Source organism: Apteryx mantelli, chromosome 1, assembly GCF_036417845.1.
Source record: "Apteryx mantelli isolate bAptMan1 chromosome 1, bAptMan1.hap1, whole genome shotgun sequence".
NCBI lineage: Eukaryota > Metazoa > Chordata > Aves > Apterygiformes > Apterygidae > Apteryx > Apteryx mantelli.
In genome coordinates this window covers 164,523,332-164,549,776 of record NC_089978.1, presented here as the reverse complement: position 1 = coordinate 164,549,776, position 26,445 = coordinate 164,523,332, and the positions used below count along the sequence as shown (strand labels likewise).

The following is a 26,445-nucleotide window of genomic DNA, read 5'->3' as shown; positions in this document are numbered from 1 at the left end:
TGATGCAGGACGCTGTCCTACAAGGAGATACTTGTCCCCTTGATGCTTTTTTACCGGTAGAAGAATTGCAGGACTGAAGTCATGCCATATGTGTCCAGACATCGCCCTTCTTCCTTTACCTCTCCATGCTGCTTTTCCCCCGTGCAGCTGGGGCTTTTTTATTTGGGGAGTGGGAAAGGAAATGGAGACACAAGTCTGGGAAAGACTTGTGTCCGAAGCACAGAAAGAGGGTAGCGTTCCCATGTGCACTGTCCGCAAGGACCAAAGTCATGCTGGGAGCATGCGTAGAAGTGGGGTGCTGGGGTGAGTAGGGAAGGAGGGTCTTCTGCCCCCTGGAGATGCTATCCCCCACTGGGCAGGAATGATGTGGGTTAACCTAGGGACACAGCTGCTCCATCGGGAAGGAGGATGTGACAAGGGTTGATATTTACTCCCAGACACAGCCTTTCCAAAGTACTCAAACCAAAAGACATTCCCCCCTTTCCCCTCTTCCCCCAGACTCACAGCTTGATCTGGTGCGAATCTGGAGTCAGGAGAGCAGACTGGGGCCAGCATGCAGGGACTGAATGACTAAGGTGGGGAGAGGGAAACGGGACTTGACACGTCCAGAAACCCCACTGCAAACATTTTTTTTGAGGAGGAGAAAGAAAGAGTCAGAAGTGTCTTGCAAGCAAGTTAGACCAAAGAAACAAGGCTTGCTAAAAAAACAGGCAAACTTGTGGGTGGGGAGAGCATCTTGCACTCTTATTTCTCCCCAGGTGTCTGAATGTGTATTGCTTCCTGGCTATGCTAGAATGGGCAGAGGATTGCAATGGCAAAACCATCCAAGCCTGTTTTTGGACAGTAGATATCAGCAGCAAGAAAGAGCAGTGCCCAACTGTTCTTCAAAGCAACACAGTGCACTGGGTCTCTGCATTTATTTTGAATTATCAGTGCCCTCGGTAAACTCTCAGCAGCCTGTGCAGCAGGTGAGCAGAGCCAGTCCAAAGCATTTTGCTCTAGTTAAAGGGCTGAGCAGATCGTGGGGCAGGACACTGTAGGCTGCCGTGCCAAAAGTGCCTTCTCCCTGTGGGAGGAGTAGTCTCGCACGTGCGTGAGCTTGCAGTTTGGACAAACAAAAAGGTGCCGGGGGACACTGCTGGGGATGGCCTTTGCAAGAGAGGCAAGAATGTATGAACTGAAGATCTGCCATGCTTTATAGATAGTGCTCTTCCCTGGTGTCCTCATGAACCAGGTGCACATGTAGCGTTCCAGCAGCAGGGCTGCCTGGAAATACTTTCCCAACCAAACTGTTTTGTGTGCGGCAGGGACAGCGATGGGCCTGCTCTGCCTTGTTCCAGTGATGTCTGGATAAATGAACCTCTCTCTGCCTCTGCTGGAGCAGGTGCTTGCTGCCCAGTCATCTGGGCTGTTCCCCCAAGCATATTAACCAAGCTGAACCTTTTCCTGATGCAGCTTGCAAATGCAGAAAAAAGTAGAGCCTGGAAAAGTCATTCTTTTGGGCTTTTTTATTCCTATTCCTGACTAGGAGACTTGCTGCTTCTTTCAGCTGCTAGCCTCACTTCTTTGCTCGATGCCCTTTTCTCCTCAAAACTGAATCATTGCTTTTAGGCCTGATACGGAAGTCAGCTCAGACTGCACTAACCTACCTGCAAAACTGTGGGTTTTTTTGGAAGCCCGTGGCCCAGGTGACCTGCAGTCTCCCATGCCTGCCTGCTGCTGCCCAGCCCCACCGGATTTCACCTCCAGAGCTGTATTTCACTAGGCTGCAGCTGCTGCAAGGCTGTCTCATGCTGTACTGTTAAAATAGCACACTCTCCCACAGAGCAGCTGAGTGGTTTTTGCCTCCCCTTAGGGGAGAGGAGGGCAGGCTGTGAACATGGATGTTCAGCTCTGGAAAAGCCCTCCTTTCTCGGGCCAAAATTGTCTGGCTTTGCTGATCCTCAGAGCATCCCCTGCGCTGCCTGCTGCTAAAAGCTGCTTTGAGACCATGAGGCTGGAGACGAGCTGCACTGCCTGCAGAACTTCTGATTTTATTAATGGCAAAGAGATCATAACAGCAAAGAGATCATAACTGCAGAAAAGAATAGCCACCTTTCCACCATCCCTTGGTTTTTGTTTGCATAAAATCTAATAAATACATCTGTTTCCATCATATACCAAATTGTACACTGCTCTCTGCTCCTGCCTCCCTACCCTGTTTGGAGTCCCCTTTGGAGATGCAATTTGGGGCCACACAACAATGAGCACTTTTGTGCTCCTGCAAGGGGAGGCAGGTGGCAGTGCTCACGACAGGCTTCCCTGGGCTCTGTGTAACACTTTGACCAGGGGAAGGACACTTTATTTCCCTAGCCTGGAATAAAACACTTACTGGCAGCCTGCACGTAGACAAACCAGGCATAGACAGATAAGGCACCATCTGGTTTTATTTTTGTTGATGTTTTTAACTGTCAGAAGCATAAAGGATTGTCTGTAAACCAGGATCTGAGAGTGTATGGCAGTGAGTCACAAACAAGAGCGCCATACCCTGCTCCTTCCCTGATCCCTACGGTGCCTCGGGGCTGCGGGCTAACCGCAAAGCCTCCAGCATTAAAGAAGGCAGCAATTATCAGGGTAACACACTGCCCAGCAAAGGGGCAGTCACTTTACCTAACTTTAGCTGTCTGAAAATTAGCTGTCTTATCTAAGCCAGTCACCTGGGCACCTTCTGCAGCCGATGGGGACAGCTCAGCCCCTCCAGGGATGCAGCCTGCTATGGCAGGTACCTTTGTTGGCATGCAAACACTCTCTCCCCTCCGTGTAGGGGACCTGATCCCTTCATCTGGATGAGGTTTCTGATCTTTAGTTGTCAAAATAGGGGAAACTGCTTGCTCCCAAGTGACATGTCTGAGGGCAGGCCGTACAGATGATCAAGACTCCTTGGACTGCTGCTCGTCTTGCCAATGGGGGATCCTGAGCAAGGAGCCTGGGCAACACCTGAACTCCCCACTTAACCCTCAATACTGGAAAGCATCCCTCTAACCCTGGAGAGCTACACTGCTGCAATGACACATCTTTAACATGCGTGGGCCAGAATCAGGACCAGCTCTCCAGCCCAGTGTGGCTGGGAAGTGCAATGCAAGCAAGTGCTGTGGGGAAATGAGAGCCCCACCATTCCCTGAGAGTGGGGTCCAGTACTGCCTGGACCTGCCCACGCAGCCCCTGGATTCAGCATGGAGGGCATTTTGCATTTGCTCCTTCACCCCTCTGTAAGGAAAAAATACTCTTGTGGGCCATCTGCTCCCTCCTCTGCCCCTGTCAAGGACCACGCCTGACTTGGGCTTGCGCCTGTATTTCTGGCCACAGGAACCATTTCTGTTGTTATCCATTGCCCAGTCCTGTCTAGTTGCTTCCCCCTGGCAGCAGCCAGCCCTTGTCACTCCATGTCCCCCTGGCTGTGCCCGATAGCCCCGGGCGCGCGGAGGTGCCAGGTCCGGCAGAGCAGGAGCACGATAAGGATGGGAGGTTTGGCTGAGCTGTGTCAGGGCGAGCTCTCTTGCAACGGCCAAACCCACAGCCCCCATGGTGGAGCGGGGAGGAAAGAGCAGAAGGGCTGAGGAGACGAAATGGACCACCAAAAGGGCATGTCCCTGTGGCTGCAGAGGATGGAGGGTGAGCGCTGGAGCGGGAGGTTGTGCCAGAGTCTCTGGCCATCTCTGCTGGACACGTCAGCTCCCACTATGCCCTCCCTGAGAGATGCCACCTTTTCTACCTGTGACAACCCCATCTCTTCTCCAGGTTCCTGCTCCTTTCCTGCTCCCAGACCATCACCAAGCTCCCCATGGGCTAGGGCCAGCCCTGCCTACATGGCCCTTTCTAGCAACTGCGTCGCCATCTTTGGCAGGAGACTTTGGCCAGCAATCCCTTTCCATAGTGCACTGTGTTCAGGGAAAGCAGACTGCTATGTCCCGAGTGATTGCACTGCTGCTGAAATATCCTCTTACGATCACTCAAATATCTTGACCTCAAAGGCCATCTGCAGCAAAGCCCCACAGGTGGTTACCCCTTGCATTTCCCTTTCCCCTTCAGTTCGCCAAAAGAAAATCTGCCCAGTCTCTCCAACTCTCCTGGCCTAATTTATCCTCAGGTTTGGATTGTGCAGGACTGGAGAACTAACGGCTCTTAGCTAACGGCCCCTCACAGGGTCCAGGGAAAAAGAAATGCCTTGCTACCTTCTGTGCAGATGGGGCCATTTCCAAGGCCATCGCTAGCATCGTTTAGCAGGATTCTGGTGGAGCAGGTGACGGGGAGGAGGAGATCAGAGCACTGTGGCGAGCCCCTGGCCCCTGAGGAGCGGGGACGTGAACCCAACCAGTGCTCTGTGGCCAGGCCACCTCCAAGCCATTCTGACATTAATCAGCAGAGATCGAGAAATACCATTTCTTTGACAAACCTCAGAGGAAACAGTCTGGCAAAGGAATCCACTAAGTAATCCAAATGACTTCATTTACATTCTTCTCCCTCCCTGCACTTAATTTGACCAGACTGTCAGGATTTATGTGCTTCCAGCCAAGGACTTCATCTTCTTAAATGGTCAAACCACATACATTGTGGATGTGCTGCAAGTCCTATGGCTAATGACTGATGCCTTTTAGGGGCAAGAAGGTTGTTCTTTAGCATCCAAGTGCATTAGGCGGAGGAAGCAGCAGTCCTGGTGATTAATGCCAGTGATTCTACGACAGCAAAATTTTGTTTTACCTGGTTTCTAGTTTCAGAGAGACTACCTTCCCCAAATACACAGACCTCCAGTTGAAGTGATAGGACACAGCACCTCCGGCACTCAGATTCAAGTGCTTCAATGCCTCTTTAGAAGCAAAACAAAGAAATTAGCTGATTTTCCAGCTGCATTCTTCTTCAGGGCTCGCGTGCAACACCAGAGCCCTCAGGCCCCTGCAAGCAGAGGAATGCAGTCAGCTGCAGCGCTGGTGAGCACAGAGCAGCTCAGCCCCACAGCCACGAAGAGCAGCGCAGTCTTTACTGATGGCAATCAACTGTGAACGGGTATTACCATGTTCAAGAGGTTTAACACTGAAACAGCTTTCTGCGACATTTGGTGGAGGCAATGAAACCAAATGGAGAAGCAATTCTCCCTGGGACTGTCATTTTAATAATGATCAGGCTCTTCTGGAACAAACAGAGGTTTCTAAACAGGGACCAGCAACCTCTCTAATAGGTGGCCTCAGGGTGATGGAGCAGTTATGATAAAGTGTTTTAAAAGATTTACTAAGTAGTTTTTAAAAGCAGGTGGCTCCTTAGACTACATGGACTGTTCACTTTTACATGACCAGGGTGCCTCATGGTTGTGGCTTCTCCCCTCGCTTGAGGCTGGGACATTTCTATCAGCCATAATCCTGCAGTTCAATCACAAGCAATTAGAGTTGATACAGCTATCGTTTAGGGAAGTTTGATGGGCTACGTGAGGTGCAATGAAGAGAGGGCCTCCCTCTGGCTGTTATTTCTTTCACCTATGACATTTTGGTTGACTCTTCTCCCCACCACTCCCTTCCTCCAGTTCCTCTGGACCCAGAAGATAGCAATGCTGAAGAGACAGAAATGACAGTATCACCCTATTACATGCCAACAGGGAAGCCGCTTGATTAACATACTCCTGGGTTTGGAAGTGGTGTACCAGAGCTTAGACATGTGTTACCCCGAGATGATTAGCCGGTCTGTCTTGAGGGACAGCTGATCTGCTGCTGTGCAGCCCCGAGGAGGAGCGTCTAGACCTCATGTCAAACAACGAAACATTTTGACTGCACTTATTTGACATGTTTATCTGGGCCAGCAGCCTCCAGGCAGGAAGAGAGAAAAAAAACACGTTGAGATCCCAAATGCCTTGAGGAAGGGGCTGGTGAACAGCAAGCCATGTATCAAGTGCTGCTTTCACTATTAGTCCTCCTTTTTTCTGTATGTAGCCATCTTCTTGCACCCAGAACCCCACTTCCAGAGGTTCCCATCCCTGGGGGCGTGATATGACCACGCACACTGCTAATTTGGCATCTAATGCAGCAGAAGTGGTGCTAGGGTTGTGGAAAAGGGAGCTAATCTCCTCCCACAGGCTGGCACCCAGACAGACAGGCAAGTGTGCTGGTGGCAGGCTCTGCGTGTGTGTTACTTTCCCGTCTTCCATTTCCTATGGAGACAGACAAGCCCATTTTTCTAAAAAAACATGTGCACATCCCCTCCACCTGCAACACATGCCCCTAAACTCCATTTCTTCTTCCTAATTTGATGACTACTCAACCCTAATGGCAAGACTCATCTCCATCATCTGGAAGCAGTTGTCTTCAGCTGATCTGTCAGCTCTTTCCTTCCCATCCAAGGCTAACAGTGCGATAAACGTTCATCCCGGGTTAAACCTTATGGCACCAGAGATGACCTGCTGGGAGGCGAAAGGGAAAAGCCAGGACCTTGGGCACTGCCAGGACAGGGGGGTTCTCCTGACAGCTGACAACTTTGCTGTTCTCCCCACTAAGGGGAGCCTGAAACCCTCTTTAGCCAACAGAGGGAAGCAGACTACCACCAACGTGAAGGGAAGCAGTCACCTTCAGGAGGCTGCTGACACCAGGAGCAGGCCTCCGAGGTTTGCCTCCTGGACCCCAGTGATTGCTTGCTCTGGTGCAAGGCCAAACCATTCGGTCAGCAAGATCAAATTGTGCATCAGCGTGGGCACGATGGAGAGCAGAGCCTGGCCTGGCTCAGCTCTCCACAATGAGGCCAGGAGCTGAGCTCAGCTCGTTGCCTCTTGCACCATTCACTGCCTTACCCAACTGCCTTCTGAGGATGATGAAAGCCTTTGACCCAGTTTTACTGGAATTTGTGACCTACTGAATGGCTTCTCTTACCTAAGCAAAGCAGTCAGCAAGGCAGGAGCCTTTTCTGACCAAATCCACTTGGATGCACACACACATGCAAAAGGTGGCTTGCACACGTGACAGCCCTGCCCAGCAGCCGTGCAGCCTACCTACAGAGAAGCGATGCTGTATTTGCCTCATGCCATCCCCCTCTTCTTTATTCCCAGCAATAAAGTTGCCTCAGAGACTAGGTTATCACCTAGTTATACCACATGGTTATACCATGACTAGATTATCCCATGCCCAGCAAATACTCACAGACAGAACCCATCCCTTAGCAGCTGACACTGTGTCTTTTAGCCCCACTCCTGTTCATACACTGAAATCTCCTCATCCCCCGTTTATCGCAGTGCTTTAGCATCCCAGCTGACACATCCGTCATCTTGTAGGCCACGCTCATTCCAAGAGCCCTCCTTGACCCCTTTGCCTTCCCCTCTTCAAACGGCGCCTCTAGCCCACTGCACACACCAGCAAAGTTTCCATTTTGGCTCTTTCATAATTGCCAGAAGTCTTTCTGCAGAGCGGAAATTTATGTTTACAGCGCAGCTCAGCCAGCTGAGTGAGGAGCAGTTACCGGTAGGTTCTGCATCCTCCCATACCAGATCAACCAAGCATCCTCCCCCCACCCCCTGCCCCAAGAGCAATACATTTTCACCCAGAAACAGGAGGGGGGAAAGTGTTTCAGATTCCTCTTATCTTCCCCCTTTCCTGAGACCTTCTGACCTGCCCCTGCATATGGGCTCTTTATTCTTCCAGTAACTTGCAACAGGATTTCTGTCACCCACCAAAGAGACATCAAACAAGACATGGCAGCATTTGATTCAGCAGCACAGCTCAGGCTCACCTCTTCCTCTCTGGGGCTGAGGGTTTGCATGGGACTTTTGGACAGGTGACATAAAACAGATTACTTCCCCCCAAAGCTAAAGACAGGAGGAGCAGACAGCTGGACAGCTACACTGCATCACTTCTATTGGTCTCCAGCAGTGGGCTGTGGGTGATTACTGCTCTCCCTCCACAAGGCCAGGGTTAGAGGAAGGGATGTGGCAGTTAGCATTCCTGTGCAGATTTGCAGCACAGGAGAAACCCTGAGTGAACAGAACCGCCTGTCCACCCAAGCCACACAGAAGCTATTACGCTGGGGCCTGAGATGCACAGCTCAGCACTATGAACTGGAAAGAGGCAAACACTGCGTTTAACAGTAGCTGCAAAGCTGGCTCAGAGCATGCCTGCCCCAAATTGATGCAAAAACCTGGCACTAAAGACTGGAGGAAAAGTAACCCCCAGCAAACAGGATTAGGAAGCCCTGGCAAGCCTTCCACACACTGAATGCTTTTTCCTCAGTGAAATGGGAAGATTTTATTAAGTTAAAAGTTGAACTGCACAGCAGAGCAGCAGCTGCCACCTTCAAGAGCTGGCTCCGGTGGGGGCAGTAGCAGCCTCACAGCTCCTCTTCCCTGGAGAGGACAGGATCTCCCCTGTCCCAAGAGGGGGTAGCTGGGGGAGGCCCCTGCAGCTCCAGGCTCCTGCCAATTCAGTTCTTGAAGGAGCCAAAGGACAGTCACTGAGAGTGCTTCATCATGCAGCTTTTTGCCAAGGTCTCCTCTTTCGAAGCACATCCAAGGCAGACTGCCCGTTAGCTCCCTCCTATGGCTTTTGTCTGTCTTGTCTGCAGGTCCCCGGGGATGGTGTGGGGGATGGGGGGGGAACATTGTCCTTGCAGTATGTCCCAGCGGGGCCTCAGAGACATTTGGAAGGTAGGAAATAGGACCTGCCAAAGGTGGCTGTGTGGCCAAGAGGAATGTGGCTGGGGAGGAGGAAAAACAGATTCTCTTTTTCAGGTTTAGAAGATGCTGGTGATGTAAAAGTTTCCCCCCTCCTACACCCCCTCTTCCCAGGAAAAAGAAATCCTCTATAAAATATAATTTTTCACATATAAAATCCTGAAGAAGGTGCACATAAGGAGCCAGTCCAAACAATGTGCTCAGATATGAAGGCAAAAGGGGTTTGGAAGGGCTTCATCGAAAGCTTTGGGAGGGGGGTGAGGAGGCTGCATGGGGAAGGGAGATTTCTTGCCAAGGTGATAATGGATGGGATTCAACCTCTCCCTCCCTGTAAGTGAGGAATGGAGCAAATAAAAAACAAGAACAGATAAACAAATGAAGAGCAGACCTATGGAGGAAACAGAGAGACAAAAAAAAAAAAAAGAAATAGTTTAGAAGGATTCCACTGAGTGCAGAAATACTGCCCCTTCTGCTACCCCCAAGCATGGCCCTTCAGCAGCCTGCTACAGACTCACTCATCTTAGCCTTGCCCAACCCCAACCCTGACGGCTGCAGCATCCAGGCAAGATGCAGAATTGCTCTGGACAAGAGGGCACCCTTGTTTACTTCATAGCACCCCATCACTCTGCTTCCTTCTCCACACAGAGTCACCCATGTCAGGGAAAGCCTGAGAGCGAGTATGAGAGGAGGACTGGGTCTAGTCAGGGCTGCTTTGGCGCAGTCCCAAAATTTTTGTGCTGCGGTATGTAAGCCACTTCAAAGGTGAATGCAGAAGAAACATTACCTATGCGGGGAGCTGATTACCAGGTAACTGTCCCCACGTGGGCTGTCATCCAAACTGCAAGGTAAAGGCTGGCATGTGGCCAGCTCCTACCCCCCAGCCTAGTTTAGCGGCGCTCAGTGCTGGCCACAGGAATGCAGCCAAGCATCGAGTACAGCTCAGGGTGAAGGGAGCCAGGGACATTGGGAGAATGTCAGGAATAAGATGAGGGCCAGGGCCATGGGTGTGAGACAGGGGGATGCAAGAAGCAGAGAAGGAAGGGTTAAAGCCAGGGGCAAAGCCCCTTCCAGGGCAGTCAGCCCTACAACACTGAGTGGGGCAGGGGGCATTGGCCCTGCCTCCGTCCCCTCTGACCACCTCCCATCACAGGAAGGCAGAGGATCCCAGCCGCCAGCCCCTGGGCAGGATGCCACAGCCCCTCGGTGCTCACCGTTACTCGCTGATGCTGTTGCACAGCGACTCCTTCTCTTGCAGGGCTACCATGGCCAGGCGCAGATGCTCCTTCAGCTGTTCAATCTCCCTCTCTGAGCGCACCTTAATGTGATTCAGCTCTGCATAGACATCCTGGTATTTCCCTGAGGCGAATCTCTTATCCTGCCAGGGGAGGGAGAGGAGTCAGCAATCCTGAAGCCGGTATTTGCACTGGTATTTGCTCCGGTATTTGCTCCAGGGAGGGGATGGCAAGGAGAGGCTAGTGGGAGAAAGGCCAGTGGGTGGGAGGAGATCCAGCCTGAGATTTGAAACTCAGCTCAAGCCACCTCTCCCTCCTTGCAGGCCAGGGGAGGCTGGGAGAAGGGCTCAGCTGGGACTCCTACCATGGGCCAAACTGAGCCATTCAGAAACCATTCAGAAAAAGGGTCAGGGTACCACTTCCCAAACCACAGGGCACTCACACCCTAAACTGGGGAGGAAGACACAGTCGCTGGTCCCACAACAATGTGGACCTGAAGGCATCAAACTGAGCAGGAGGCCTGGGCTCTAACACTGCTCACGTGTGTCTGTGCTAGTCACACAGAAAAAAAACCGATCAGAGATGCAGGCCACTGAAGATTGAAAGGGCTGGTACCAGCCACTTAAATGGTGAAAAGTTGAAGCCAGTAAGCTATAAATTTTGGAGGTCATCATCGACTCTCATGGCTTCTTTCAGATCCCCCGCTGTGCCAGGGCTCTTTCCACTGAAAACCCTCTGAAGGAGCTGCCACCAGTGTCTGGCCCGCTGATCGCGGCCTGACTGGCAGCAATTTGCACACCACGGTCTAGGAACAGGCAGCTGGAGTGCAGTGGTGGAAGCCACTATGCTCAGAAGCACTTTGTAGCTAGAAGGCCACTGGAGAAGCAGGGAGTGCAGCACACCTAACAACTGTGCCCAAGGAAACGTGTCAATGCAGTGAGAGGGCAAGCCCTACGGAAGAAGCTGGACAGGGAACAGAGGAGGTGCCTGGGGAATTGAAGCACTGAGCAGGCCTCACCAGGGTTTCCCACCTGGCAAAGAAGGGCTCCTGGCCTGTCCCCTCTTATACAAACGTACCATATTCGCTCACACAGCAGCCGCAAAGGTCCCCACCTATTTTGAGGTATTTCCCCTCAAAACCTAGGCTGAGGTTGCAGTGCTTCACAGTACGAGTCTACACTACCCCATACTGTTCAGAGACCATGGCTGTTCTGTGCTCACAGTTGTTTCACAAGCAAGCAGGGACAGGGAGCGCAGATTACAAGAGTGTTTGGCCTGAGAGTCCAGTTGATGCCAGGTCAAACCTGCTGCCACACAGTTGCTTTCTCACCTCTTGCAGAGCAAGGTAATCAGCACCCTGCCCTGGGAAGCAGGCTAGAACAGCTTCTGGAAAACATGTACCTTTTGCATCATCTGAAGCTCCTCCCGGAGACACTGAACCTCTTTCTTTAGGTACTGGAGCTCATTCTCCTTCACTCGCAGCAGTACCTGGACCAGAGAACAGGGAGAGGAACCAGAGATGACTCAAAGCAGGGAAGTAGAGAGCCATTGCCTTGGAAACGGCCATTGTCACCGGGCCTCAGCATGCACGTGGCCTTGGAATATGAAGGAAGGGCCAGCAGGGCCAGGGCAGGAAAGGAAGTGATGTGAGGTGCCCCGGGAGAGTTGTGGAGGGGAAGCTTGCGTACCTCCTTCCTGCACCAGTCCCAGTGCTTCATTCAGTTCCCTGACCCCACGGCCCCTCTCCTCCCACCCGCTCCCTTGCATGAGATGGCTCTGAGATGAAACCACAGTGAGGACAAGACGCCCCATGCCATGGGTAAGCAGCAGGGCAGTCTAGTGGCACCTCCCTACCTCCAGCTCACAGGAGCTCCGCTCGTTGTTGTGCGGAGACCGGTCCCCGGAGCCCCGTGATGAAATAAAGCTTCGCAACTTCCCGATCTCCTCTGAGAGGCGGGCCTGCAGCTCCTGGGGGCAAGAGCAAAGTATGTCAGGGTAGCCACAACACAAGTCTCTCAGCTGCCCTGGCCCCTGCCAGGGGGCCTGGCTCTTCATATCAACCCCTTCCCCAGCTTAGAGACCTTTCTGTAACTGTGTCTGCCCATACACATAACAGTTGCATCCTCCTCTAGCAGCAAAGAATACATTCACCATAGGTAGGCCCATCTACAGCCACCTTCCCCCCTTTTTGATGATAAAATCTTGGAGAGGAGAAACATGAAGAAATAGGGGAATTTCAACAGATAGGGCGTGCTGTGCAAGAGACAGCCCCCCGTGGGAGGAATGTGCTCTGTGGTCTCTGCTGGCAGGGAAAGCCCCTCTCTTGCCTGGTTCTGCCGGAGGAGCTCCTTCCCTTCTTGCTGACAGCGCTGCAGTGTCTGCTCCCGCTCCTCTGCCTTCTCTGTGAGTTCCCCAATTTCCAGGCACTTCTGGGAGTACCGCTCTGAAAGCACCTGCAGCTCCCGCTTCAGGGAATCCACGTCCAACCTGCCAAAGAGGCACCAGGACATCACTACCCTGTGACCCTCATTGTCCTCCCCTCCCAGTGGTCCCCTGGGCACTGGCATCATTTCCCTGTGGTGTGGACATGTTCTTCCCAAAGCCTCCAACAGTCAATGTTACAAAAAATTGTTCCTTGTGGATTAAGGCTTCAATCTGTCTCCCACAAAAGCACAGTGCTTTTGGGAGCTTCACGTAATGCGGGAGAAATGGAGCAGCTATGCAGAAGCAAAACAGAGAGAATAAGCTGAAGGAAAATGGTGGGGGAGAATACCACAAATTCAGCTAGTGCCGGAGGGCTGGGCAGCTGTTTATTCTTCTGTGGGCATATCCCACTTTACTGGTACCAAGCGGGGAATGAATCTCCCTGTCTTGCACTCCAGCAACCCTGGCAATTACTACTGGGCACTCCCCTGGCCTGGAAAAGGAGCTGGGAAGGCAGCAGCAGGGACAGCTAGAGGCTATGGCCTGGGATGGGGTGTGATGAGACCAGCAAAGGGCCTGGCTAGGGCAGCAGGCATTGGGCAAGGCAGAGGGAGGAGAGATTTCTTACTGATGCTGCTTCTGGAGGGCGTCTGAGCCTGCGCTGCCCTGCTGAAAGCTGCGTGTCCTGCCCAGCTCCTTATTCATCTCCTCCCGATGGGCTTTCTTCAGTGCTTCGATGGCTGCAAAAGGAGACAACAGGAGATGTAGGATTAGCCAGGGAACTCACTAAGCTCTTGCTCCCGTGGACCCAGAGACCTGTCTTTGCAGGTCCTTTCTCTTCCACCTGGGGCATCTCCTGCCTTCTCCACTTCCCAGGATCATTCTGGCACCCCAAGTGCTGCCTAGAAGTGGCCACAAAGGGCACTACTGGGAGCTCCCTGTCACAGGGTCACAGCAGAGCCTTCCCACCTGTGCAGTCCCAGTGCCATTACCTGGCACAGGCCATGTCTCATATGAATGAGAAATCCAAGGGCTCAGTTTGTAAAACACTAGCACGTTATCAGACCACGGGAAGGGGCACAAGGCCATGGGGAGATGTCTGACCTCTACCTTGGGGGACCTGTCACCTTCAGCCAGCCCTGCTCTCCTACAAGAAGACACTGGTCCCCTCACACTCATGCACAGAGAGGTAAGGCCCCATTTCCCACAGTGTCTTTACCTCCCCATCGCCCATCCTGACCAGGCCTCTCAGCACAGGCCTGAGGAGTGCCAAGCTCCCTCCAAGACTGAGCATCAGCATCACACCAGTAAGGTCTGCAGCGGGGCTCCAAGGAAGAAGGACCCCAGTCCCCCATCAACCATTCTGCAATGTCTCATGGCCTTCCTGTGGTGTGGCTGAAGAGCTGCCATCCTTTAGATGTTGACATCTAGGAAGCAAGGTCTTCAGCACCCTATAGAATCATACCCAATGTCCCCAGTCTTGAGCTTCTAGGGATCCAACTTTGGGCGGAGGAGGGCGGCGGTATAAATGGTTTCTGGCACGAGTGAAAGGCATTTGGGAGAGGAGGGAGGGACCCATCTGAGTGGGGGCACATCTTGGTTTCCAGTCCTACCTGCTGCTGTCGCTGCAGCCTCCTCTGCGAGGAGCCGCTCCTTCTCCTGCCGCAGCCGCTCCAGCTCCCGCTGATGGTGCCTCTGGAGCTCCTCCATCACTTGCTGGTGGGACGACTCCATCTCAGCCAGGCTGCGTTCGCAGGCCTCCTGCCATGCCGGGGAAAGGACAGCAGGCAGAGGGGTGAGGGACTTGCAGGACCCAGACACACAGGAAAGAGGAAGGGCCTGAGCTAGGGCTGGCACCTGGCCAGGCTGATGTTTGGCTTTGCAAACCTCACTCGGGGCCAGGGCCATTTTGAGAGAAATGAGACCACCTCCCAGGATGGGGTTTTCCTTCTGAAACTGAGGCACTTCTTTTATCGCTGAACACAAGTGTTCAACGGGGCCATGCATCTCGCAGCTCCAAGTGTTTTGCAGAGGAAGAAACATTCCTGTTGCTCTTCTTAAAACTGAGTGACCAAGACATGAAGGTCTCTCTTTGGCCAAGGGGGAGCTGGGAATAACACTCCCAGCACCATGACCAAGGCCGTTCTACCAGGCTGTATTGCCTGACACAAGGAGATTAGCGGCTGGAACCACATGTCACTAAGTATTTGCCTTTTAAATGAAGCAGCATTCCCCAGAATCAATGAAAACTGAGCCTCTTCAGAAAAGTGACACCTTTCATTCCCCTCCAACTTGGTCAGATGTTATTAAAGAGCCCTCCCCAAAACTTAACTCTTAGAGATCTTCCTCACACAGCTCATCCCTTTTTCATGGGTCTGAACTGAAGGAGACCAACAAGACTGTTCTTTCAATGCCCGAGTGCTGGAGTTAACTGGTATTACAGCAAACCGAGCAGTTACCATCCCAGAGCTATGTGACCAGGCTTTCTGCAGATGCCAGAAGCGCTGCCACCAGCCCCTTGGGAAGGATTTATTTGCCAAACTGTTCCAGATCAAGACTTTAAAAAGCCAGGGTCTCTAAGACTTCAGCGAAGAGCCACTGTGTTCTCTGAGAGCCCCTTGCTGTCCCGTTCCTTCCTCCAGCACTAAGGCAAGTGCTGAGAGTAAGGGTACTGCTTATGTTGGGTGATGCTAGAGAGATGTGCTGTGGGAATATAAGTCCTTGCTGCTCCTCCATACTGAGATGAGGGAAGCTGGCAACTGCTTCACAGCTCAAACAAAAGACAGGAAAAGGTGAGGGATCAGTTCTGTGGTTTGTCCATAGGCTGGTGGTGAACACTGGCAAATTAAGACAGAAAGAGCCCTTTTGGGCTGTTTGTACTCAGATACTAGACACTGGCCTTTTGAGACAATGTAATTAGGAGGAGAAGATGCCCTTTCTCCTCCCTCCTTTTTCTTTTATTTAACCATAAGGAGGCCTTTAAGCTGTTAATAGTAATCAAGATCACAGAGCGACAGCTAACTGGCTGGGTTGGGTGCCACGTGACTTGTGGTTTTCTTTATCTGGGCTAGGTACAACAAACCCACTGCAACAGGCTGATTACCAGCCTGAATTTCCTTCCCCTAGAATCTCTTTCAACACATAAGACAAGTCTTGAAATCTCATTAGCCAGGTCAAACTACAGCCTCCTCCCAGAGAGGGGCACTTTGTTGTCCCCCTCCCCAGCAAGGGTGCTGAACACCTTGCTGGATTTGATCCTGTTTGCTTTTCCTCCCCCACTGGCTGAGTCCAGGGGAAAAAAAAATAAGTAAATCAACAGGCTAAAGTATGAGCAAACTCTGATTTGCAGGGTTTCCCACGTGCTGTCCCAGCAAACGAATGGGCTGTGCTTTTGAAGTGACCTTCAGTGCTCTTCAGTGCTCAGTTGGCCCTGTCAGGAAAGGGAGCTCCCCAGGGCCTGACAGACTGCTTTTAATGAGTGATTCCTGTTGTGAAGGGAGTGTGCTCCTCCACCGGGCCCCTATTAGTCACAGCTATGTGCAGCATGCTGCAAGTCACTGGTGAACACACAGGGGGCTCAGGAGAAAGCTGCTATCTCTGTTCAAAAACCCTGCAATGGATACACACCACTCTGGCAGGACCTAGCTGCAGCACAGCTTACTTTTGGCAGGGCCAAAGAACAGTTTCATCACTCGGAGCCACACAACACAGAATTAAAGCTTCAAGTCCGTAGCTTGCAGCACTTAAGCAGATGTGTGTCCAGAACTGTGGGATGTTTAACACATCTGGGGAGGGAACAGGAACCTTAGCGTGTGCCACAGTCTCTTGCCTCTCGGCACTGAAATCTATTCAAGAGAGGAGACTGCTCACTCCAGCCTGCGCAAGCAGGCACTGCACTGGTCCCAAGCACAAAACAGGACACAGAGCCTACCCTAACTCTCCTCCTCTTCCACACCATTTACATCCTGGTCCCTTTAAGGCCAGGCAACACACACTGGCCTTTATGTAATTAACATTGATTACAACTGGGCCCAGTTAGGGTCACCATAGCAACCCAATGATTAGCAATACCTGCTTGGCAATGAGAGCAGTCGGGGCTCTGGCATTTCCTGGTTTGATCCTAGGCCCTGGCCCCTGCCCCACTCACCTGTGAGATGTACCCCCGGGGCACGTGGCTGTCTCCCTGGGATTTCACTGCCTCCCGAAGGCTCTCGTTTCGGGCCCGGCAGGACTCCAGCTGTGCCCGCAGGGACTGGACCTGTGCCAGAGAGGGGCGAGAGCAGCTCAGCCACGGGCAGAAAGGTGCTGAGGCCAGACTAACACACTGGGTCTGCCAGCCAGCCAGGCCTCAGGCTTAGGGACAGGGAGGAATATACACAGCCAAAGGAGGTATGTGCTTCCCATGGGAATGGCAGCTTGTAAAGGGACCAAACCAGAGAAGCCAGCCCCAGCATGGTAGCACCAGCAAGAAAGGGAGGAGACTTCATCTTAAGACACACTCTTGTAGAGGTGGATCCATCTGCATGGAAAACATCAATGCGCCCTTAGCTACAATGATAGACAAGCACACCACTCCTTTCAGAGATGGGGAGGGGAAGCATTTGTAAGCTTGAGAACAGCCAGAGAAAAGAGGCTGCAAATGTATTCCCAGGAAACAGACTCAACACAAGTAATGCCACCGACTAACTTATCCTGGGCCAAAATGTGGCCTGGGGAATCTCTCAAGGCATGTGAGAACAAGTCGGGTAACAAGTGTTACCCAACTCTGCATGCTCCCATGCACCTGAGAGGTGACAAAGGGAGCCAGAGCTGCCCACACAGAACAAGCAGTGGGGCCAGAATGAGTGTCTCTGCACCTCCGCCTTGCTCTCTCACAGAGCTTCCTGCTGTCAGGGAGGCAAAGGCCCTGGGGTAGTACAATAAGGGTCCATCAGAAACTGGGTTTCACAGAGGGGAATGCTCCTACCTCCTTCTTCAGTGCTTCATTGGTGTCTCCCTGGCTTCCCTTGCTCTGGTTCAGCAGTGCTGTCAAGGGCACCCGCCGCGAGTCCTTCAAAGGCAGACGTTCTAGCTCCAGCCACTTCTTCTCTATCTCCTCACTCAGCCGAATCCGCTGGTCCTCCGAAAGTGGGGAAGTGGGGACATCCTGCTCCCCTACCTTGCGGGAGGAGTCCCCTATTGGGCCATCACTATGTGGGACCCCACCATCAGGGGTCTCAAACCACTTCCGCCTCTCCTCTGAACGGATGGCCTGATCCCGTTCCAGATCCTCATGCTTGGGAGTTCGGTCAGAGACCCTCAAACTCCCTCTTGTCCTCTGTGGGGACCCCTGATTTACAGGGCCCTGCTGCAAGGGGGACAGTTCCACACAGTCAAAAGCATGGCGCTGCCCGTCTGCCTTCCAGTGACTGCCCTTGGAGATCATCTCGGAGCCCAAGCCTGGCCGCTGCTGCTCCTCTGTCCTCAGCAAGCTCTTCTGAGGGATGTAGTTTCGGAATGAATTTTCCTTATTGCAGTCGGAGAGTCTAAAACCAGAGCAGCAGAACATGAAACAGAGGCACAGTGCAGGAAAGGACACCAGCAGAGGCAGAGTGAATGGCCCATGCACTGCAGGCCTAACCCAAGGCTAAGCCTTTGCTCAAACCAGCCTTACAAAAAAACATGAGTGCAGAGCTGGGCCTGTTACATCATGTCACTTGGCCGCTCTGCATGCATTTGTGAGAAAACATGCTTTCCTGAGGGGTGAAGGGGTGGAGAGAATTAGGCCCAAGTTCCAGCTGCACCAGAATCCAGCGGCGAACTCAAGCTAAATCAACGCTGTGAGGCAAAAAGTAGGTTTAAGAGCAGGCTTCTGTGGGCAGTGTGATCAGCAGGCTTTCAATCCATGCTGCTGGCTGTGGCTGGAGATTGGTGTCTCTAGGCCATGCTGAGGGTAGGAGAACAGCTGGGTGGGCAGGGCTGAAACATCTTCCGGGCCTACCCATGCCTGATTCCCAAAAGTTCACGGAGAGGAGCGCATGGGAGCCTGCCAGGGGCTCGGGCCTCTGGAGAGCATCACCTCTAGCTAGAGCTAAGCATGTGCTTGGGTGCTGACAGTGGGCAAGCTGGACTCAAGAATGGAAATAAACTTCTGCTCATCAAACAGTCCCGATGTGGCCACATGCTGATTGTTTCCAGCCTAGGGCCCAGCACTGATCTCTGTGTGCCCTTTGTTCTCCTTGCTCCCCTTTTAGATGTGGGGACACAGGGAGCTACTAGTCTTTACAGATCCCTGATGAGCCTTCTCAGTCTCTGCCTTTAAGGGGAGAGAGAGAGACAGAGAGGAATGTTGTGGGAGAGAAAAGCATGATGCTAGGCAGTTCTTACTTGGTGACGTCTGGAGCGCTGACTGGGCGTACGTTCTTCCTCAGTGCCTCAATCCAGTTCCGCCGGATGCCCGAGGTCATTGCTGACAGAGTGAAGATGGCATCCTTTGTCTGAAAAGGAGATATGACAGAGCCTCTGCCATCATCAGGCAAGGGCATGGTGAAGGGGTGAAGCTCCTGCTTGCTTTTCAAGACTACTGGGCACCTGCTTGCACAGGTGGCAGACTGTAAACTCACCAAGAGCTTTTTACGAAACCCTACAGTCTCTCTTTGTGTTCCCCTGTCATACCATCCAGAGATACCACTCTCTATCTCAAAGACTCGCTCACACCCATGCTCTTAGTGTTGTGCAGAGGGGTAGGAGTAGAGATGTGCTCTTTGCAGAGAAGCCTGTTACATGTCCCCCATGAGACCATTTCTAAACAAAGACACAAAAAAAAAAATGTTGCCAGCACATTTGGACAAACATTAGCCAACGCAGTCCAAACTTTTTGATGCATGGAGCTCACCAGTGTTGGGATACAGTTGCTTGCCACAGGGACACCAAGACATTAAACGCCCAACTGTGCACATGCACAGAAAGAAACACTGTGTTTTGTGCTGCTTTAACAGCCACCTCCCGCTGCTACACAAAGTAACAGAAGACAGAGTTGTACTGGGGCTGGATCCAGGGTACAGGTTGTTACTCAGAGCACGGTGAACTGCACTATGCTGAGATCTGCTCTGCTTACCACTCCCTCCCACTCAGCTCTAGAGAAGCTGCCTTGGCCAATGGGTCAAGTAAACATTCCTGGTGTTTAACTTTACTCCTGGGAAGCCTCCAGCCCTGGTCCAGCCCAGCAAAACCTCCTCCTTCCTTTGCAGGCACACAGTACCTCACGTCTTTGAACACTGTGGACACATGTCACCACCTAGCCTCGCTGGACTGCTGTTGTGGCACAAGGTTTGCACTGCTTGAGCCTCCGCATCAGAGACATGGAGAAGGAGAGAACATGCATTCCCACTTGGCATCCCTCAGTGTGGCCTCTGCTCAGCACCACACCTGTTTGGTACCAGGCACTCACATGTATCTGGAAGCCATAGTTGCGTTGTACTGCAAATTCAGTCACGTCTGTGCAAGAACGGAGGTCAATTTCACCATCGAGGTCATCAGCCTGAAAGCACAGCCGCCCTCTAGGACATAAGTACAAAGCCCAGCTCTGGAAAAGTCCCTTCTCTGGAAGGTGGAGAGTCCCACCACAGCTAGTGTCTTAGCAGGCTCACAACACTCCTTGGCACAGTTCAGGTGGATTTGGTATGTGGGAGGCCAAACATTCTACAGCCCAGTCCTTTAGCAGATACCCCAGTCTCAACTCCTCTTCTACATAGCGTGGACTATTTTAACCCCAGTGGCAATCAGCAGCATGGATGGAGAGGACCAGAGCAGCCCAGTCTTGGGGCTCTGGGTGGCTAGGCCTTCTCTTCACCTCCCACCATTAACAGACCCCCAATAGACTTTGCCACCCCTGCTGGTCGGGGCACTTTAGATACCCAACCTCTTCAGGGCCCATTTATAAACTGCATCAAGAAGAGACTTGCCAGGTTTGGCTCCTTTGATTGGGACACAGCATTCCCCCTTCTGGAAGCGAGTTGGTCATGCCAGCGGTCGCTTTTCTCTCCCCTCTCCCCCTCCTCACTGCACACAGCCAGGAAAGAACGCAGGGCTTGAGAAATGCTGCCTGTGCTTACCTCCTCAGCATTAGAGTCCCTGTAATACCTCAGGCTTGAGTCAGTCAGCACGAACCAATGTTTCTTCCACTGCAGGCAGATCAGTTAGGGGAAGGAAGGGGAAAAGACAGGAGGGAAATGGATAGACAGTTACTGAGGAAAGCATAGGAACAGGGAGGGACATTCTGTTCCTTGACCTTCCAGCCCTTTTGCATGCAAGTCTTTCCCCTTCTCCAGACCCCTTCCAACTCCCCCATCACGTCCCTCAGCTAAGAGAGGGGCAGCAACATGCGCTCAGTGAAATACCATGTCTGCACATCAAGTGGGGCACCTAACTCAAAGGTTCCCCTCAGCAGGAAGTCAGCTGGGGCTTTCTCAGCAGAAGCAACCACAAGAAGTGGGGAAGGAAAACCACTGCTCACATGGGGGACACCAACAATGGACGCTGGGGAAGGAGGCAGCCCTCCACGTCAGGCTTACCTCTCCTGGCTCATCCAGGATGGACATCCATCCCTTCTTGAAATTGAGGAGATCTGGCTGGAAAGAAGAGGACAAAACAGAGGGTTACTGTGTGCTATGTCTGGAACAACCCACAAAAGGACTTTTCATGCCAGTGGATGGAAGCTGAGTGTATAATAAGTGAAAATAGCCTAGCATCACTTTTAGGAAACTCATGGGGGCTTAGGACCCAGTGGCAGAGGAGGACTGCATTTAGCTCTCAGCAACAGGCAATCATTCCTGTAAGAGGAAACAGGAGATAAGGAAAGAATAATAAAAAAAAAAATTAAAGGAAAATATGCAGCAGGGAGGTTTCCACAAGGTGCCTTGGAGATATTTATTCAGAGATGGGAGGGGGAAGCAGGGGCAAGGAGAACGTGCAGAAGGGAATGCTGTACTGCCACTGAACAGGCTTGGCTTGGAAAGGAGGCAAAGTTGAAGAGCCTGACACACCTCACCCAAACCGTGGGCATCTGTACCCCAGAGGTATGTCCCTCCAGTAACTTCACCACCGATCACTTATTAAAGACATGCCAGCCCTCACCGCAACTGTACAGGAAGCAATTTAACAGCTGTGAAAACACACCACGTTTAAATGATCTGCCCAAGGCTAGAGATCAAATCAGAGTCACAATCAGAGCTTGAGAACAAATCCTCTCTGACACATTCAGGGTTTCTCTCTTACTACCTTGCTCCTTCTGTTCTTTTTCACTGCAGGGCCTGCCCTCTGTCTGGCCTTGGGCCACAAATGCTGAAGAGGAACATGATCAGATTTTCATCTAGATCACCCCATCTAGAAAAAGTTTCCCCCTCCCTCCCTCTACCTAACCTCACGCTATGACTACAGCATCCCAACCAGTTTATCTCCTTCCAAAGGTGGAAAGCTGGAGAGCTGACTCAGGGAACTGCTCTCCCTCATGTTACCCTCAACCCAACAGGCTAGAGCTGTTTCTCCTCCCAGCTCTGCTGGCTTTGGAAAAGTTGCACCAGCAAATAACTTAATGCAACACCTCTTCTTTCAAGGAGGATAGAGTTTGCAAATCTGTCACATTTTCCCTAGCCAAACCAGGTCGGGACAGCAATGGAAAAGGAGACAGTGCCAGAGCTGTATCTCCAAGTGGTCTGCACCAGATCTGCCAGCCCCAAGGGAGCTGCCAGTGCTCCCCATGTGCCACATCTTCCACCCAAGACCAAGCTGGTGAGAAGGGGTGGCTCAGCAAAGCTGACAGCTCTTCTGTGCCCTCCAATAACCCCAGTGAACAGCCACAGGGAGGCCGGCTGACTGCCTCAAAAGCCCAGCTCTCTCACTGCCCAGCTGGCCAAAACTTTCCCCTGCTTTCATCTCCCTAAGTTGCAGCTCTTGGGTTTCACCCAAGGTTACAGGGAGGCGAGTAAGCACAAGCCCACCCCAACCCTACTGAGCTTATTGGTTAAAGCAGGGAGTGGGGAGGCCCAGAGAAGGGGAGGGCCAGCTGTCACTGCAGCTGCAGGCCTGGCCACAAGTGTCCAATTGCAGCCCCCAGTGCCCAGGGAAGGAAGATGGGTAGGGAAACCAGAGCGAGACAGCATGGGCTCCCATGCCTCACCTCCCGCAGCGGTAATGCACGCTGCCAGGGGCTGGGAAATGAGGAAGAGGCGTGCATCCCCTTGGCCTCTTGCCTGCCAGCCCTGCTCTCGCAGAGCTAGATGTCACGCCAGCCCCATTGCCGCTCTGGGGAAAAAAAAAAAAAAAAAAAAATCTGAAAATTAATTTCTTCCCCCTGGCAGCCGCTCCACCCTTTTTGCCATTATCCCTTCCAATCCAGTGACTTCAGCTCTGGCTCTGAATTGGGAGTGGCGGGGCAGAGGTGGGGAAGGAAAGGAAGCAAAGTGTTAAGAACAACCTCCCATCCTGGGACGCACGTGGATTAGGCAGAAGAGAGACAGGCACATTCGGTTCCCCCAGGGTCATTAGTGCGAGCGCTATGTTTTCTCTCTTCAAGCCCACCCATCATCCCTAGAGGCCGTCCAGCTTTTTCTGCACTCTACCAGATGTTCACGCGCTCACTTCCCAGGAACGTTGTGATGAGTAATAGATATCCCCGGGCGTTACAGAATAATGCAACCATAAGCAAGGGCAGAACAGCGGGGGGCCGCTCTCCCCTCCTTTTTGGGACGCTTCAAAACAAAACCAAAGTCACAACATTAAGCAGGCTAGGAGACAGAGGAAATGTAGCTTCCTAGAGGCATTTGGCTTTTAGGAAAGTGTCTTCACAAAAACTAAACTGCAGGCTCCAGGCTTGGAGTCCTGCAGGCAAGAACACAGCTGAGATCACAGAGGCAAAAGAACAATATACCAAGAGAGGGAGCGAAAGGATTTCTGGCTGGGGTTATTGTACAGACCAACTAGGTCTCATCTTATTGAAGATTAACACTGCCAAAGCATTAACTGGTGAAACAACAGACATGAACAGAGCGTACTCCACTGGGAAAAAACTCCAACAAAATCCCAGCATTAGATAAGTCCTGTCAGAACCGCCGCCACCACATCCCAACCTTATTTCTGCCCTTTATGCAGTACCAGGGCCAGAAAACACCTCCCGGAGGGCTTTTCCCAAGTATGTGAATTGCACAGGGCAGAAAGTCTCTTTTCCCCTGCAGCCCTTAGATGTGGAGCCACAGCTATGGAAGTGTCTTTGAAAGTATTCTTGTTGTAGCGGGGTTGGTACCACAGCACCAGACATCAGTAGATGTGTCTAAAGCCACCTTTCTCCCCCTCTCCACAACCAAATTCAGCTTCATCATCTGGAATAAAGAGCTTGGGATACAGGCAGAGAACAGAGACTGAATCCTGCATCTGAGGAAAAGGCCCAGAGACAGAAGGAGGAAACGATCAGGAAAGCAGCAACCCTGAGAGATCCGGGTACCGGCAAACAACAACTGAGATGCAAGGATGCAACCGGATGCACCCCCAGCAAAACACAAAGCTGCTGTCCCTGAAGTGCTGCTCAAGGCTGCACATGGAGAGCTTTGGGGTTGAGAGGCAAGAGCAATTTTGCCTGGTTGTGACCCCACCTACAACAGGTATATTCAGCTCTGCACACTGCATGGCTGGCCAGATAGAATCACCAGAGGGAATCCAGCGCAGAGCAGCTGGGAACGTAGGTGGGGTCTGGAAGGACTGGCTTACAACCCCATGTTAAAGAGAGCTGGCTAGCTGCCTGGTCTGGTTGAAGAGTGGCTACAAGGGACGTGATAACAGTCTGCAAACATTTGAAGAATGTAAACACCAAAGAAGGAAAGGGAATGGGGTGGGGGTGAAAGAATTACTCCTGGGTGGTACAAAGGAGGCAGAGCCCTGAACAATGGAAAACAGGAGAAGACACTGGAACTACCTGAAAAAGCTCCAAGTCAAAAGAACAGCAATCAAAGAGGAGGAATGGGAGCACCTTGCCTTGGCTTGCTGGAGCCAGACTAGACAGAAAGCCTGGCTGGCGTTGCAGGCTCCAGAGCCAGGGGAAGGGGATGGGATGGCCAGGTGGACTCCTTCCGTTTCCAGCCGCTGCCGTCACAGTGCCTCCCCTTCTTCCTGATCCCCAAAGCTCCTCAGGACCACAGGTCCAGGATCACCGCTTTCTCTCACCTCCTTTTCACCACAGAAAGATTGTACGAGGGGTTTTCAGCTTCCCAGAAAGCACATGTTTTCTCTGCTCCAAAAAGGGAACTTGCTCCACAAGGAAAGGGCCCAAGGCCAAAAGACAAAGCAAACTGCTCTGTGTTCAGTGGAAGCAAAACTGCTCTCAGGCTTGAGAGCACACACAGTTCCTGAAGCTACACGTGCTGCAAAAATAAGAAGGCGACATGCTCTCCCTTTCCCACCACCTGCCCCCCCTCCGTGAGAAATGCTTGAGGGCATGGCCTGGTCTGTCATCTCCATTATTCCACCCTGCTCAACAACCTTCCTCTCACGGCCAGCAAATATCCACGCAGAGGAACGCTTGCCTTCCTCCCTCCATGGAGGGGACACTCCTTGCTCCTAAGCTACATCCCTTTACTGCACAGAGCAACAGCTTCTCACTCCCGGGTGATGTGGATTTCAAAAATTATTAGTGCGGTGAGTTCAGCAGGTCTCAGCTGAATCCCTGTTTACACAAAGCATGAATTTACCACTGCTGACCAGCCTAGGAGGGGGATATCTATGCACACGGGGTGGTGCCCGTTGTTAAAGAATTAACTCTATTAAGTATCCACAAAGAGCCTCAGACAAGAGCCTAGCGGTGCCGCCAATGAGGAACGAAGCAGCTCAGCACAGCAGAAGATGGTGGCAAGAAGGGACCTAGCAACAGCCGCAGCAATTGGCACACTGGAGGGCAAGAGTCCAGGCGACAGTAGGCCTCTCACCAATCCTGCACCCGGGGTGCCCACGCTGTCCCCAGCAGGGTGGGCACGGTGGGGCGAGCCCGTGGTGCGGAGACACACGGTGCCTCCCATGCAAGGCCGTGCTGCCCCCCGCGTCCTCACGCTGGCGCCTGGGGGGAGAGGAAGAGGAGCAGGGAGGGGAGGAAAGGCAGCAGGATGCTGTGGGACAGGGGAGGAAGCGGCTGCTGACAGCTCCCGGCGGGGTGCAGGGCCAGGCCGGGGCGTCCCCCCCGCCAGGGCCAGCCCCGGCGCCAGGCCCCGCCGGGGCACAGGGGCCCCCAGCCCGCCCTGCGACCCACGGCGCCGCCGGGGAGAGGGGCCCGGCCGCCCCCCCGGTGCCGAGGAACAGGGGGCCGCCCGGCGGCGGCGTCACCCCCGCGGCCACCTCCCCCCCCCGGCCTGGGGGCCCTGGGGGAGAGGAACAGGCCCAGGCGGGAGATCCGGCCCCTGCGGCGGATCCAGGCTCCGACAGGGGGGACCCGCTCCCCGGGAGGGGGGTGGGCCCCGGGGGGAGACGCGGACCCGGGGCGGATGAAGCACCCCGGGGGGGGCGGTCCCGGACCGGGGTCGGGAAGGAGGGAGGAGGAAAGGGAAGCAGAGGAGCGGCCAGGTAGGGAATACAAAAAAGAAAAAAAAAAGAGTTTTGTTGGCGCTCCGCTTTCCAGCCCGAGGGAGCACCGTCAGGACCGCCCCCCCCGGTCGGGGTCGGTCCGCAGCACTCACCGTCATGGCGGGGGCGCAGCGGGCGGCGGCGGGGCCGGGAGCGGGAGCGGGGCCGGGCGCGGGGCGGCGGGGCTGGGCGCTCGCAGCCAGGGCGGCTTCAGCGGCCGGGCGGCTGCGGCCCCACCATGCCCGATCCGCGCTCTGCCGCCCGCCCTCAAACTTTTCTCTCTCTCTCTCTTTTTTTTTTAAACTTTTCTTTCCTTCCCTTCCCTCCACCCCCCCAAACTTCCTGGGAGGGCCCGGCGGGGCCAATGGGAGCCTGTCACCGCGGGCCAAACCGCCCCGCCGCCGCCCGCTGGCAGCCAATGGAGGGGCCGGGGAGGGCAGGAGAGCAGCCAATGCAGGGCAAAGGGGGAGATTTGGGCACCGGGGGCGCAAGCGGAGGAGAAAGGGGGCGGGGGGCCGCGGGTGCCCCGGCCCATCG

The 26,445-nt window shown here is 53.2% G+C and overlaps 1 protein-coding gene across 4 annotated transcripts; it reads right to left on the bottom strand.

The window, feature by feature from the left end:
• Positions 1 to 8,234: 8,234 nt before the first annotated feature.
• On the bottom strand, positions 8,235 to 26,183 carry TRIOBP (TRIO and F-actin binding protein). Of its 4 annotated transcripts, none has more exons than XM_067309576.1 (14): positions 26,022 to 26,180; positions 20,883 to 20,939; positions 20,424 to 20,492; positions 19,760 to 19,849; positions 18,697 to 18,806; positions 17,297 to 17,855; positions 16,478 to 16,588; positions 13,944 to 14,091; positions 12,959 to 13,070; positions 12,234 to 12,393; positions 11,761 to 11,874; positions 11,308 to 11,394; positions 9,886 to 10,049; positions 8,235 to 9,062 (listed from the first exon to the last, which is right to left on the bottom strand). In XM_067309576.1, exons 1-13 carry the CDS (start codon positions 26,025 to 26,027, stop codon positions 9,888 to 9,890), a joined length of 1,785 nt encoding a protein of 594 aa, XP_067165677.1. In that variant the 5' UTR covers positions 26,028 to 26,180; the 3' UTR covers positions 8,235 to 9,062; positions 9,886 to 9,887. The 4 variants fall into 4 exon arrangements, with proteins under 4 accessions (XP_067165677.1, XP_067165685.1, XP_067165704.1 ...); XM_067309584.1 differs by having other exon boundaries at positions 20,883 to 20,935; positions 26,022 to 26,179; XM_067309603.1 differs by lacking the exon at positions 16,478 to 16,588 and having other exon boundaries at positions 26,022 to 26,183.
• Between the last annotated feature and the right edge of the window lie 262 nt (positions 26,184 to 26,445).